The sequence below is a fragment of the Prorops nasuta genome, unplaced genomic scaffold (genome assembly GCF_024137725.1).
Source record: "Prorops nasuta isolate Cenicafe-Biocafe unplaced genomic scaffold, Cenicafe_Pnas_1.2 PNAS00010, whole genome shotgun sequence".
In the NCBI taxonomy this organism is placed as follows: Eukaryota; Metazoa; Arthropoda; class Insecta; order Hymenoptera; family Bethylidae; genus Prorops; species Prorops nasuta.
In genome coordinates, this window is record NW_027116807.1 from 3257440 (window position 1) to 3273323 (window position 15884).

The window sequence follows — 15884 nt, forward strand, 5'->3', positions numbered from 1 at the left end:
GGACTCCTTACCTAGCCTTGAGTTTGTTGAGGGTGTCGATTTGTTCGCCCATTTCAGCAACGGCGTCATTGTGCTTCTTGCGAAGGCTGGCGAGGGAAGCTTCGTGTTGGATGTTGGCTTCCTCGAGATCTCTGCGGAGCTTGCTGAGCTCGGCCTCCCTCTTCTTGTTCAGCTCGATCTGAGCAGAAGTGGCACCACCAGCTTCCTCAAGGCGTTCGCCCAACTCTTCCAACTCTCTCGCCAGGTCTGATCGTTGTTTTTCAGCCTTGGCGCGTCCACCACGCTCTGCTTCGATCTAACGATCAAAAAACAACAACTTATGAGTATTGTCTCAATCGCATTTATAGAACTAAGCAAGTTGAAAGCTTTGACATAATTAAACAGATTTCCATGCTGGCAAACGAAAGGCAAAAACTGGTACTAACTTCTTCCTCGAGTTCCTCGATACGGGCCTGGAGTTCCTTGATCTGTTTCTGTAGTTTTCCAACGAGGGACTGTTCGTCCTCGAGTTTGGCAGTGAGAGATGCGAGTTCCTTGTCTTTGCGTTGAATGGTCTGTTCCAATTCCTTCTTGTTCCTTTCGAGGTCGGCAACGGCTTCCTGGGTAAGTTTAAGGTCACCCTCGACCTTCCTCTTGGCCTTCTCAACGTCAGCTCTACATAAATTTAATAACAATATGAAAGATAAAATTGATCATCGGACTCGGTGGAGTTTAGTAAAAGTAAACGACGCGTCAGTGGGATGCCGAGTATATTTTTCCCTATAGACTAAATCTTTATTGCACTTGGTTGTGGAGAACCGATAATTATATAGGCAAGATACAGAATGAACGGTAGTTTAGGTATATTTGTAATATACGAGAAACGAGTAGAGTGTTGCCACAAAAAGTGAAATAAAGATGAAGTTAAGATAGAAATAAGACAAAGGGAGCTTGGACCAACCGTGATTTCTTCTCACGCTCGAGAGAGTCCTCGAGTTCATCGAGGGTCTGTTCGAGCTTGATCTTGACCTTGTTGAGGTGATTGACCTTGTCTTCGGCAGCCTGGAGCTCTTCGGCGGTCTTCTGGTTGACCTCACCCTGGTTCTTCTTCTCCTTATTGAGCTTGTTGATCAGCTCATCCTGGTGAGCTATCTCGTCGTTCAAATTGCGGATTTGATGATCCTTCGTAGCTTTGTCTTGCTCGGCCTTCTGCAAGTTCAACTCGAGATCCTCGACATCCTTCTTCAATCCAGCGACCTCCTGTTCCAATTTCTTCTTGTTCTGGAACAAATTGTTCCTGGCATCCTCTTCCTCCTTGAACCTGTCGCTGATGTCCTACAAGAGTCATCGAGAAATTCATTAGTAATTATATATACTATAGAATATCCTTAATAAAATTTCTCAGCTTTTACGTCGCGATAATGAGTCGAGTGACTCTCGCGCTCTGTTTATTAAAATTACGTCAGAACGCAAACACTTTATTATGTTCGCAATAACGTGTTATCTAATTGAAGTTGCGTGATGAGCTTATAGCATAACTATAATTTGACAGTTGCAGCTAATTATAAATCTGATTATCAAATGAAGTAACACGTTAAATAATTATTGCTCTTATGAAACTCTGTTTTTTTAGGCTGCTCTTTTGTAACAATCCGAGCAACCTAATTATTAAAGCAGAAAAAAATACACCGCTCAGGAATGTCTAATAGGGAGTTCAATATGAATGAGCACTATTAATAGGATTTTGGTCACTCGGTGGAAGTCATTAATTATAGGTCAGTCAATAATAGAAAAGATCAGAGATGCCTGATTTCGTAATAAATTATCTCATTTTCTCAATACCGAGAATCTTGGTCGCTCCGATAATTGTTCGATTTAATTAATCGACCAATGCATCAGACATCTAATATTAGGAACAGAAGAAATTCAGAGGTTTTGGCAAACTGCGGTTTAGCTGGTGTTAAGGGCAGTGCTATCAGTTTTATAACCTATTAATAAAATCCGCCATTACCGGTTATCGTGTGAAATTTTGCAATAATTTCGATTACCATTTATAAATATGGAGCCTCTCTCGATGCCTTTCATAATTCTAAGATCTAATTAATTAGGCACGGAGTGAGCTGACCAAGGTCTAATATTAGGAGCACGAGAAAGAAGAAGTTTTTGGCACGCTGCTATCCAGGTGACACGTGGAATCTTGCCATTCGTCATGCTGCGAGGACAACTTCCGGAAGTAGCGTAAGAGTCGTAGGATAGGGCGGGGGGAGTAGTAGTAGGTAATCTAAACGACTAAAATCAAATAAATAACTATCAGAGATGTGGGCGATACACATTATTTTAAGAATAACAAAAAAGTATCGACTCTGAATTTTATTAAAGAGCCAAAAATGATGAAAGATCCAAGAAGCAGGAAGGATGCTGAGGATGACGAAAGTGTGAATTAAGTAAACCAGGGTGAATGGGGGAGGGCTCGAACAGCTGACTGGACATTTAAGAATGACAGAAAGCTTGGCCAGGAATTTCGTAAAAGAGCAATGATAAGCGTGACGGAGACGATAAGTTGGGCCAAGTAGGGACTGTACGACCATGACGCACAGCGTTTCTTGCAACGTATAAATACACCCTACACCTGTTACCTCCTTAGTTTCTTGCCTCCTCCAGTTGGCCACGCCTACTCTTAATAACCTGGAATCCATGAGCTAAATTCGTCCGAAGCAGTAACTTTGGGTGCTAGCTTATCACCTATTTCTCGACATTTTACACCCCTACTTCTTCAGTACACTTGCATTATCCCATTTTTATTTTCTCTTTCTGTAGCTTCACTCATCCTCTCGCACAATCTCCTCTTTCATCCCTTGAGACTGTCTTGCCGTAAATGGCGGTGTGCACGAGCAAGCTAGCGCTTCCGAAAATCATCTCGATCGTACAAGACATCTTTTAATAGATCCTGCAAACTAAATCTCCCTTGCATAATCGCTGCTCGATGGTAGATAAGCGAAATCGTTCAAGAATTCTCCTCCAATCTTCCAAGAACTAATAGCTGCTAACTTTCAACGCGTTTCATCAACGAAACCAAATATTATTTGATAAATTTCTACTAGTTTCAAGCTTTCTGGTCTCTAGCGGGGAAGGAATATTTATAAATAAAAATATTCTGTAGGGAATTAAAATAATATTAAGTGAAAGTGAGTTAGGAGAAAGACGATATAAACAGGCTGGTCTAAGTCTCATGGGACGAAAATAAAATCAAGTAGTACGATGACAAGCTGAATGACCCGATGACAAGTAAAATACTTAGGATATTAAAAACCAAAAATGATCTATAATGACGTGGCTCTATCCAAAAGTTCAAGATGGAACAAACTGTTGATGCAAAATTTCGAGATGATATACAAACTGTAATCTGACAAATTTAAAGGGTTTAATTGAGAAGAATCTAAAGTCTTGAAACATTGCAGTTTCAACTGCTCCGTATATATACCATAGCTGTAATTTTTGCTTAAATTTATTTGTTAAAATTATAAATGATATAGCTACAATGTTACAAACAAACACACCTTTTGAGAGAAGCTACGTAACATTTATCACATTTTCAAGTTTATCCTTGTTCAATATTACTTTTAATGATAAACTGCAGATTGAATAGACGCCAGAGATACGAAATTTTATCAACGTTGAACGTTTATAGATTTGGAAAAGTATAATTGGAGAATTTACAATTTTACACGATTTAGCACGTAACGTAAGTAATGAGTCATCGGATCTAAGATTTCGTTAAGAACTACTCTCGACACGACGAGAGGAAGAGAAGTGGAAAATATGAGATTTGGGTGGGCGTTTAAAAGCGCTCGTTAAAAATAGACCAGAGAAACTGGAGAGACACTTTTCGAGACTGGAATCACGCGTGTTTTCTATTTTTTTCAAAAGGGGAGAGGATGATTTGGGTGACAAAGCTGGCTTCTTTTAATCTGGGTATAGAGAGAAAGAGAGAAGAGGGTGGGTAGAAGGAGAAAATAAGAAGAAATTAATCTGTCATTTTTCCAGGCTTGTCACGTTAATTTTCTTTGGAATTTTCAACGCTCGTGGGCGAGCAACATTCTTCTTGGAGTTTGCGCTCAACGTAATTTTAGAATGCAGAAAGTAGAAATGACCGAATAAGCACCGATGTAACCGGATGATCCAACCTGAAGAAAAATAGCGCACAACCTACCACCAATCACACTCTTATTTCTCGCACTCTTCCTCTCTTTTCTTTTCATTTTATCCTTCCCTACATCCTACACTCTCTCAACTAGCAACTATTTTTTCTACTATCCCAAACTTTCTTTGATACTCACTTTTATTTTCATAACCTCTCTTCAACTGTTTGCAGAAGATGGAATTCACGTAAATTCTCACAATAGCTATTTTTAAATAATTTCATATTACGAAACCCTGCTATAGGATTCTAGATCGTTACTTTTTAAAATTTTCATAGATTTTTTTAACTTAAAAAAAAGGAATAAAAAGAATTTAAAAAGAACAGAAGGCTTTATGGTGTAGAAAATATATAACGTTAATAGAAATATATCTCTCTATTTTTATGTACAGTCATGATTATTCAGATTATTCGTAAAGATTTCCAAAACAATTAAAATCGACATTTCGCGAATTACCAATGTTCCTACATAAATCATTTTTACTAAAATTTTAATATTTTGGACAACTTGGCTAATCTCGAATCGATTTTATTTATAGCGAGGCTCGTTTATTAACTAACCGTCACGTATAACTTACATCACAAAGTTTCGCTGACAAGCCACTCGCTTAACGTATACTTGACACGCTTTAAGTATACTTATTAAGCTCCGTCTGACCATTAACGGACTGCCTCTACTTGGAGCCTTTCCCAACCCTTCGTTAATCACAATCCAGATTTTTTTATGCAAAAGTAGCGACGTAATTTCTCTTAAAATCCATTGATGACATATATATATATATATAGCGTGGAATGGAAAATATTACAAAGGTATTCTCCGCCACGCTGTCAAGATCATCAATAGATTTTAAATTCACGAGTATCCATGAAACTCTTTGTTTCGAAATGGAGTGCGTTCGTAAAAGCTGAGATTGAAACAAAGAAGAAAGATTAGAGAGTGAAAAGAAAAACATAGACTTACTTGAAGCTGAGACTCGAGGTCAGCTTTTTGGGCGGCCAATTTCAAAGATTTCTCCTGGTATTCGGATAGAGATCCCTTCTCGCCGTCCAATTGTTTCTGCAAGGTGTTCCTTTCGGTGAGGAGCTTGGCATTTTGCTCCTCCAACTCCTTCCTGAGCTTCTCCTCCCTCTCGAAGTTCTCCTGTGCCTTTCTCGCTTTCTCTTCAAGCGCCTGCAATTGCGATTCTCCGTTTAAATCAGCCAGATTCACGTTGGTATTCTCGTTCTCCAATACCACTGGATCACTCATGATTGCTCGCGAATTCGATTAAACTAGTATAATAACGAAAAGGGGATGAGGATGAGGGAGAAGAAAAATGGTCGATTGGAATGCAGCACCGTTTTCTCCCGTTCGTGGTTGCAGGGTTTCTCCGATGAAAGGCAATTTAATAGAGATAGGAGCGATTAGAGTCGCGGTGGTTTTGCGTTCGGGTATCGCGAGGTTTGGGGAGCTCGGTCGGGAACTCGCGAGATGGTAATGGTGCGCGCGAAAGGGAGGAGTCGTCGGAGTGTTGGTGTAAAGCTCGCGGCGGGGGTTGGGGCGAGGTCGCGTATCAAACTGGAAGCAGGTTTATTCGTGAGTGAAGTTTTCTAGGCAGAATCCAATCCGAGGTTGGTCGAGGGGGGCCATCTTTCCGTGGGCGTCCCCACTACAGTGGCGCCTCCCTATAAAAATATTTATAACCGATCTCGGATACAAGCAGAGTGGCCAGAATCTCTCGTGCTGAGGGGGAGAAACCGATGCGATGCCGATTTAGCCTATCCCCCCTCTTTCACTCGCGTCGAACCAAATTAGAAACCGAAAACTTCCAGAAGGGCCCTGCCAATGTACCTTCCAGATCGCCAAATTGGACCCCCACCCCCACTTTACTTAATTCCTTTCCATTATCTCCTTATCGTTCTATAAACTCAAAAAATACTTGTTCTTCTCCATTCTATTATAGGAAGAGTCTATGACTAAAAATTTTATCGTCTTTTCTCGGATTCTCTAAGACTGGATGATTCTTTCTTTAAAATAATTTAACACGTTCTCAAATTATCTTTTCGTCGAGTGAGATTTGTAAAAGAAATGATGCGGCCTGATTCAGAGTCGTGGGTGAAAGAAACGTCTCGTAGGACCGATTTAATTATAGGCCGACTAGTCACCGAAATAGATCTCTAACTTTTTCTTGGTAATCTACCTCGATATCGCTCCCAAAAACAGGCTACTAAATTCTAATGACCCCCATGTTTTACTATTCCTATACATGAGAAAAAATAACAGCTATATTGTAAATATTAAAAGAAAAAAAAAACTGTTAATAAACAAGTACTTGGATGGTCCAGAGATCTTAAAAGAAAACTGGAACAAGAAACGAGTGGTCCAAATTGCGAATTCCAGCGGGTGTTAAGATCTCATGAATCATTTGGAAATTGAGGCTCCTCCATGAGTGTATATTTTGCAGACCGAAACTTATAGCAGCATTGCCCGAGAACTCCCGGGTCGATTGTTTACGCTGACGAATAAGCTATTTATAGGCAGAAGTGAGGAAAAAGGGATTTTTTCTTTTATAGCAAAAATTTTTAAGTGGTGATCGAGAACGTCCAATGGTCACGAGTGAGTTTTACTAGAATAGTGGGGAAAAACTCTGAGCAATAGTGACAAAATATTTTAAGTAGCAATGGGGCTACATTGTATGTAAAGTAGGTTGAGAGTGTAATTTAATTTTGTGAACTTACGGCAAGCTCGTCCTCGATACGGGTGACATTGAGAAGAGGCTTGACCTTTTGCCAAAGTTTCCACCATGGCCAGGTGCGGAGTTGGAGATACCTTCTCAGATTCCTCTGTACGACCACCAGAGCCAAACGTTGCTCTTGCAATTTCTTGTAGTCTTTACGAGACAGGTAACCTCTGATGTAAGCCTGCATCCATGATACAATCTTGCTGAGACGTTCATCACGATACTCCTCCATCTGACCCAACACTCCAGCACGGAAGAACACCTATAGTTTTCCAGGATCAAGGGAAACAGCGAGAAAAAACACCCATCAGTCGTGTTCTTTCGAATTGAAGCCAAAATGCCTTCGATCATCCTACCCACAAACAGAATTCATAAAATTTCTTTGAAAGAAATTCTTTACCGTCTTAATATCGAGGTAATTATATTACAATTTTGTTCAGTATTGCCAGACAAGATGATCGAAGTAGAATAAGAGTAGGAAGTACTTCTTGCAACGCAAGATTGAATGATTGCATAGCATGCAACTTGATGTTTTTCAACAGACCAATTAGATGAAGGATCGGTGAACCTATTTACATGTTAGTCGTGAGATTGATTGCCTTATTTTACACAGCATAGCATTTCTAACGAATGACATGTAGTGTTGGTTTTGTACAAAGAAATTAAGGATTCGAATTTTTAGTAAGAGAGCTATTGTAAAACAATATAAAAGCAAGTAAAGGCTGGCAAAATGGTATTATTAATTATTCAAAGGGAAAGAAAGCAGAAAGGTGAGTATTTTCTTGGTAGGTGATACTTTTGCAGTAGGATATTGTTGTTTGTGAAGTTTTGAGAAGTGTGGAAGATATCAATGTCGCGCATGAGATACCTTGCTGTGACCTAGACGGTATTGGTCAGGTTCCAGGTTGATGGCATCAAGGATGAGTTGGGTGGCCTTTTTCGGTTCGCAAGGCTCTTTGATGACATTGGCACACAGAATTTTGTATCTGGATTGCCGTGATGGTGGTCGTGTCAAGTGTGTTCGTGATGGGACAGATTTTCAGCAAAACAAACAAAAATTACCACACAAGGTTAGAGGACTGTATGTACTTCTCATTGCTTTTTAAACGAGAGTCTTGGGATCTATGTTGTTACATATACAGGGGTGGATATATACATATAACCAGAAAATACTCGGTTATAGGGGTAACGCATACTATTAAATAATGGTTCTCGCTACTGCTTTGCAAGAATAATAATTAGGGTACAGTGTTTGTATGGTTCTTAGTTTTATACAAAAAAAAAACAGGTTGGATCGCCTTGTCGTCCTTTCACCTACAGGGAGCACATGGGGTAACACAAAAAATACATTTCTGACGAGATTTCAAATAAATGTCACTACATTACTTTTAATTTCGTAGCTTTAACTACCATGATAGATACCGAGAATTATAATATTCTTTTAAAACAAAATTAAGTTCTTTACGAAAATATTAATAATCACAGTAATGCTTGTAATACTTATTTGAAAAATTGTATAGGATTCTCGTCAGAAACGTAAAGCATCGATAAAAATTGTTTACTTATTGTACAGGATCACAACGTAATTGTGAAAAGCGCCGATGATTTGCTGATTAAACAAACGCTGCCAGCTTTGTACATTACTCGGTATAAAATAGGATCTGTCAACAGTGTATTTGAGAATAACTGATGATACTACTGTACGAATGAAAAAATTTGGTTATTAAATAATTGAAAATTGACAGATGCTATTTTCGAGTAGATGGTTAGCAAAAAAGTCATTAATGGAGAATGACTATCGAGGTGCAAAGGGTCAGAGAGGACGTGCCTTGGTGTGTCCAAGACGGTATTGGTCGGCATCGAGACCAGTGGCCTCTAAAATGGCAGCAGCAGATTTCTTCGGGTCTCCTCCAAGCTGATCGACTATCTGCGGTGCTAGAATCTTGTACCTAGAATTTCGGGGTCACGCAAAACAAGTCGACAACTAATTAGTACAGGTTTCAACAAATAATGCATTCGGGGCAAAATTTCATTCTCCTAACTTGGGCTGCTTTATTATCCTACGGCTGTCTCTCCATTTTATTTGTAGATATCCTATTAATGAAATTCTTCAGAGTCACGCAAACAAATGGACTAATTAAAATTACAGGTTCACAAAGGTTGCGTTTTGAGCTAATTTATTACTTGTAATTCGGGCTGGTTTATTCTCCTACTGTCATTCATGTTTCTGTGTAAATGTGCTACATACTCATGAATATGTCTGCTCAAAAGGGTGTATAACAAAATCTACTAATTGGACAAACTTAGGGTCACACGATTTTTAGATTGAATGGGATGAAGATGGAAGGCAGAATGGGCTACACGACGATCAGCAATAATGGGACTTGTCTACCAATCAGGGGCTAATTTTAAAATCGTATAGGCAAGTATTTTTAGCAAACAGACTGAGTGGGAGACATGTTTTTTCTACGGTTCTGTGAACACAGCTATCTAATTAACAGGGTCGACTAGGTCAAAGAAACAACTCGTTCTCTAATTGAGATACACTAAGTGGGGAAATTTTAAATACGGGGAGCATCGATTGTTTCCAATAACAACGAGTGAAGATGCAATACGAGGTTTTGTCAGAAATAATGACCATTTGTCATGAAAGATTTTAAGGAGGTTGAATGCAAGCAATATTTTTTCGAACCAAATTGACGAAAATTGTAACACGTATGAGGTGTGATGTTTAGAGGGTAGGGGCTTGAACTAGCCTTAGTATGACCGATCCTGTAGCTGTCAGGGTCTAGACCAATCTCTTCGAAACATCTCGCAGCAGACTTCTTTGGATCAGTTTCTGCTTGCATAGCGGCTGGGGCTAAGATCATGTAACTGCACGCCCATAATAAATCAATTTATCATCAAATGTCGCTGTAAACCCTCGTATATATTCAGCTGCCTAAACTAACCCTAATAGTCTAAATTAAAATAAAAAAAAACTGTAATGATAAATACGAGTTCGTATGTATAATCAGATATTTCCTGGGACTTGACTAAACTTAAAGTAAACAAATATCTAAGAGGCTTAATTAGAAGCCAGTTATCTACATTGATATTATACCATGGAGAAACAATAATAGAATTTGTCGATACTCGTCGAAGAGAATTTTGAAGGTTGAGTTTGGGGAAGTTGCTTACCGTAGTTTGAAGTCAGGGTAGACCATTCTGTTGGGGAAACCTTTACGACAGATACGGATGCCTTCAAGTACACCGTTACAAGTGAGCTGGTGCATTACAAGATGAGAGTCGATGACACCAGCCTGTTTCAATTCGTTGGGGATGATACAACGTACGAAGTGAGGTTGGGTGGCCCTCAGAGTGGTCATCAAGTTGTTCAACTGTTCCTTGTAGGACGAGGACACAGTGGAGAAACCACCTCCCTTCTTACCACGTCCACCCTTGCCACCGGCATCACCGCCACCACCACCGGATTGGCCTGGATGGTCAGCGAAGATCTCGATTAACAGTTTGTTCGTCGATTTCTTAAATTGGTCAACCACGGTGTCGTTCAACGGGTCCTTGTTCTTTTCCAACCAGCCAGTGATGTTGTAAGGTACCTGAATTTTTCAAGATTTTTCCATATTGCTTATAATACGAATAATTATAATTATTAATCTACTAATTAAACCTTCAAGTTTTGTTTCGTTCTTTAAAATTTAAATAGAAACACGAGACTACTAACGTTTCCTGCATAATGGCCAATGGCAAAGTGAGCTGCTTGCTGGCCTGGTTTTGGTGGTTTGGGCTTCAAGAAGTTAGGACTCTTTCCAAGATGGTTGTTGTTCAATTTTTCCTCAAAGGTCTTGTCCGTAGCTTTAGGGAACATAGATTCTTCTTCAAGAATGGATAGGATACCCATGGGCTGTGATAGGGGAAAAAACAGAGATTTGTGTCAAGTCAAAATAATTTCTCTCATATTTCTTTTCTCTTTTCAATCCAAGAGTAGCGTTTACTGCGAGCTTTACTGCTTTTATTTTTCACTTATACTGGATTTAATCTAATCAACTAAGCGATTATTAATTTTTACTTCTCAATAAAATTACAGAGCTTTTCTCATTGGAATTACGAATGATGGAAAATTTACTGTTAAACAAATTTTTCTACGTTCATGACGTTAAAATAGATTGGTACCATTAATCATCAACTGATTATTATTGAAATTCTTAACTACCAGAACTAATAGAATGAAGTCAACCAATACTGGATGATGATGAGTGAAGATTACGCTACTCTTAGTCATTACTTCATGAATATTATCAATATTACTAGTACTTGATCGATAATATTTCACCTGAATAAACAACATTCAAACATGACACAGAAAGCTTCACACAAAAACCTGGCAAGCGTGCAAGCAAGATTCTGTCGGCTACTTCATGGCAAAACTCCCTAGAACGATCTGAAAGCTGAGACCTCCTCAATCTGGCAAATTATACGGTTAATCAAGAAAAATTATCGCCAATGCATGTACTCCGCATAATTACCGAATTTTTATTAGATTGATTTTACGAACACACATGATTTGCCAGAAGTTACTAGAAGAATCTCAGGTAGATCAAGTGTTCCAGAGTGAGAAGTGCGTGGTTACCTTCTCGATCAACGAGATCGTTGCTTGCAAATCCATACCAAAATCGATAAAGGTCCACGTAATGCCTTCTCGTTCGTATTCTTCTTGTTCGAGGACGAACATGAAGTGATTGAAGTACTGCTGCAGTTTTTCGTTGGTGAAGTTGATGCAGAGCTGCTCGAAACCGTTGTACTGCCAGTTGTGGAAGTGGTACAAAGTTCCGAGTGGAAGCACACGCACAAACAAACATAAAGGAGAGAAAAAACAAAGAAAAAACACTTAAAGATGCAAAAAGGAGCTCCGTGTCACGTTCGGTTTCTCGTCGTCGATGATCCTCCAGTTTGCCAATTTTTTTTACATCGGCTCTCAAGCCAGGATTGCTTTGTTTAACGAGTCGATAGCAAAAAATGGACAAATGGTGTAAAGAGTGAAAACAATAGAGATGAGATAGACGTAAGAGTAGGCTTGGGTAAATGTGCGAGAAAAAAATTAGTAAAGTAGATAGAAAAAAAAAACAAGAAGGAATAAACAGGTAAGAACAGAAGACGTTTCGTGTGCAATCGGCATGCTGTCTTCTCGTGAAATTTCTCAGCGTTATTATCCATCTTTTCAGCAGACATTCGCAAGCTTTTCATCTCTCGTAGCATTTTCGTTTTATCTCAACGGGCTCCTCCTTGGAATATTCTTCCCTATCCCAGCTAGAGTACAGCGGCAGGATACGAGCTTGGCCACTTCCGATGTGACCAAGCCTTCGAGAGTTCTCGAAAGTACCTTCTCGATCAGGTCAATGGTCTGCTGCAAGTCCATTCCGAAGTCAATGAAAGTCCATTCAATGCCCTCGCGTTTGTACTCCTCTTGCTCGAGGATGAACATGTGGTGATTGAAGAATTGTTGAAGCTTCTCATTGGTGAAGTTGATGCAGAGCTGCTCAAAGCTGTTGAACTGCTCGTACCGAAGAGCCGCACGGTAGGAAAAGCGAGGAACAGAAAAGAGGCAGAAACAGCTGTCATTAATGCTGCTTTTTTTGTCCCTTCACCCTTTATCAAGGTTCAAGGCCAACGGTGGATACACATACAGGGTTCTTTCATAGGGTAAGGCTCATAACAGAGATGTGCAATTTTTTTCAAGGGTTCGATAAATCACGTCAATGACATCGAGGCTCGTTCAATAATGTTCAAGCAAATTAATGAATAACGAAAAATGTGGTTAAAAATAATTCTAAAATATTTCATTGCTCTTTCTCTCCGTGAGAGGGAAGGATGAAATGTTTTTTATTGGTTTTGAGAAAGCACGATGTCATGGATAATGATTTACAGGAGGGTGAAGACACTCTTTTGTGCCGTTTTAAAATAAATTAATATATTTGACAGTGTGTTAATTGGAGTATTTGGTACATTCGCGTCTAGTTTTTCATATCGATCGTACCAAATGTACAGTTCTATTCAAATCAGGTTTGGAAAGGGCTAAAGTTTACAAAATTTTGATAAATGGTTGTTACAAGTTCTTGTAAACTTAAATAAAAATTTTCTTGTTTTTTTTTTTATATTCGTAATATTCGCCAATATCTTTTACTATACAATTTTTCCAACCATTTCCCAATGATCGTTCCGTGTTCTTGAGGACGATCGAACGATTCGTATTTTGTAATTACGAGGGGTGAAAAGTGACTTGTGGTAAGATCATGAATTGGAGAGGGGAAAAAGTTGTGCGAAAGATAGAGAGAACAAATAGAGGCTGGGAGATAGACAAAAGATGATGAAAGAGGCACACGGGTGTCCTGGTACCTTGATTCCTGAGAGACGAAAATGGATGAAGATCGAAAACAATAGGAGTAAAGTAACAATCGGCAAGACTTTCAGCTTCTTTCACAGTGATTGGGCCATTTTGCTTGCAGACAGTAAATGGCAAAGCTGCAGGGTTTAAAAGCACGAAAAAGCTTCAATCTATCACAATCTAACTGGACGAGAAGGTCCTGATCCTTCTTTCTCTCCATTATTCCCTCTCGTTATCAGTATTCGCTCCAAAGTTCCATCTACTACAACTTATCGTATATATTTATACATGGTATATGCATATATATATATATATATATATATATATATATTGGTCCATTCGTCAATTGAGTTTTGATTGGAAATCGTTGCGGATTCTCACCGCTGGAACGTCTCATTTTCTTTCGGAAGGAAAAGGGGGGAAATACCTTCTCAATAAGTTCGATACAAGCTAGCAGGTCCATTCCGAAGTCAATGAAGGCCCAATCAATTCCCTCCTTCTTGTACTCCTCTTGCTCGAGTACGAACATGTGATGATTGAAGAATTGTTGAAGCTTCTCATTGGTGAAGTTGATGCAGAGTTGCTCAAATCCGTTGTACTGCTCGTGCACGAGTTTTGTTTGTTTTTTGTTCGTTATTTAACGAATTTCGTGCCATAGGGGGTTGCCAAGTGGGACGAGTGTCAAATGAAAATTCATTGGGGGAAGAAAAAGTGCGTCATTATTAATGATCCAACGTCTGCCATTTACGGAAATCGTGAGACGAGTTTAATGGCCCTTGTGTCTTTATAGCAGGCTTTTTCTTATAATTGTTATGATTGTCTGAAGGAGTCTCTTATTTTTTTTTAAGTATGTGTATTTTTTTCGTATTCCTTTAACGCGTAACGATGACTAACTAATTACGAGTCTGGCACGAGATACTTGGCAAGGGTGGCAAAAGGGATAAATTTAACTGGAATACACTTGTCACCGAGTGTCAGAACTGTAATAAGGATCAATGGCACCGAACAAGTTAATGTTGGATGCTGACACTTACGTGTATATAGTGATGGGATAGGCGGAAGAAATTCGAGTAAACACAGAACGTGGGGTAGCTGCAAGCGAAGAATCCGCAGTGACTTTCATAGCCTAAGCGACAAAATCTCTGCCAAGTGGAACTCATCGACGCTGAAAATAATGTTTTATGAGGGGGGGGGGGGGGATATTCAGTTGAGTCTTTACGCTGCTGTGGAAAAAATTAAAGTGGAAGAAAAAACATAGGAGTAGTAACACACAGAGAACAAAATAAACGGACGTTTGACGAGCACAGATAAAACAGTGGACGATCACGATAGGATTATCGAAGCGTTAATTGTTGGCTGTCAATCAGCAAATGAATGTCGTGAAGTCAAATCACGGTTGACCACCACTGGGAGCGCGAGATTATCTCAGTCAGGTGATCGGTCATCCGCAGTCATTCCAAAGTTTTTACGCCTCGAATAACGCTTTGCCTTCAAGACCAACTGATTTCGATTCTCGTTTGAGATAACTGGGCGAAAATCAGTTTTTAATCCGAAGATACCAGCAAGATAGATCGTCATTGTATTGGGTTGTCTGGAAACTTCCTATGAACTTTTCAAATGATTCAAATTGGAGGAGCGAAAAATTTCTCCTGACAACCCAATAATCAGCAATGAGAAGCTATCCAGGGCAAAGAAACTGAACAACGTGCGGATTACCGGTAATCTCAGCTCGAGTGGGGTTTGTTCATCGATCGTATGGAAGGATCGATGGATCGCGTGGTTGTACCTTCTCGATCAGTTCGATACAAGCGAGTAGGTCCATGCCAAAGTCAATGAAGGCCCATTCTATGCCTTCCTTCGTATATTCTTCCTGTTCGAGGACGAACATGTGATGATTGAAGAACTGCTGAAGCTTCTCGTTGGTGAAATTGATGCAGAGCTGCTCGAAACTGTTGAACTGTTCGAGCAAGAAAGCCATGCCAGTTACCAGTGAATATACCAGCTTCTTTTCGTTTCTCTCGTTTTATTTTTTTGCCTTTGTCTTTTTTACGTTCTTAATGTATCATGCAAGTTAAAATTCCAAAGATTTTGCTTCGAGAATTGCACAAAGCCACGACACAGTGAAACGTATGCAACAATCTTCGAAAAAAAAAAAATTAATACGAATATATTTACTAGCACAAGTTTTCTTTTATTTGTGGTTAGAATGATTGCAAATATTTTTAATGCAATTGATAAAGCATAATCTTTGAAATATTTTCCTCTGGGACATATTAAGATTGTAACAAAATCAATGGCAAAATAATAATCGGAAAACCAAGCGTTTTCCGGTAGAATTGACCTTTTATATTTTTATTTCTTTCCTCGTTTCTTCTCGTATCTCTCCTCTTTCACTGATCATTCAACCACAACTCGGAAATTGCTTCAGTTTTATGTTTTTTTCTCCGAGTTTTACGGGTCTTATCAACGTTATTCTACTGGGATGTCTTATTTAAAGCTCACTATGAAATGTCAGTGGCCCCTAGATTAAAAGCAAACTCTGTCAATTCTTTCAATTACAAATTCTATTAGATTTTTTTTTTTTTTTATATTTTAATAGTTTAGG

General features: G+C 39.1%; 1 protein-coding gene across 11 annotated transcripts in view; it reads right to left on the reverse strand.

The window, feature by feature from the left end:
• Mhc (myosin heavy chain) overlaps positions 1-15884 on the reverse strand; it is a 35409-nt gene that overhangs the window by 5885 nt on the left and 13640 nt on the right. For 5 of the 11 annotated variants that reach the window (XM_066732498.1, XM_066732494.1, XM_066732505.1 and 2 more), the window contains exons 10-18: positions 13707-13877; positions 10622-10801; positions 10078-10496; positions 8726-8846; positions 6896-7159; positions 5139-5348; positions 941-1314; positions 426-654; positions 12-295 (exon numbers count right to left, since the gene is read on the reverse strand). In XM_066732498.1, the coding sequence (XP_066588595.1) occupies positions 12-295; positions 426-654; positions 941-1314; positions 5139-5348; positions 6896-7159; positions 8726-8846; positions 10078-10496; positions 10622-10801; positions 13707-13877 (2252 nt within the window). Of the gene's footprint in view, positions 1-11; positions 296-425; positions 655-940; positions 1315-5138; positions 5349-6895; positions 7160-8725; positions 8847-10077; positions 10497-10621; positions 10802-11527; positions 11699-12277; positions 12449-13706; positions 13878-15065; positions 15237-15884 lie in introns of all 11 variants that reach the window. The other 6 variants (XM_066732500.1, XM_066732495.1, XM_066732502.1 and 3 more) reach the window with 3 other exon arrangements.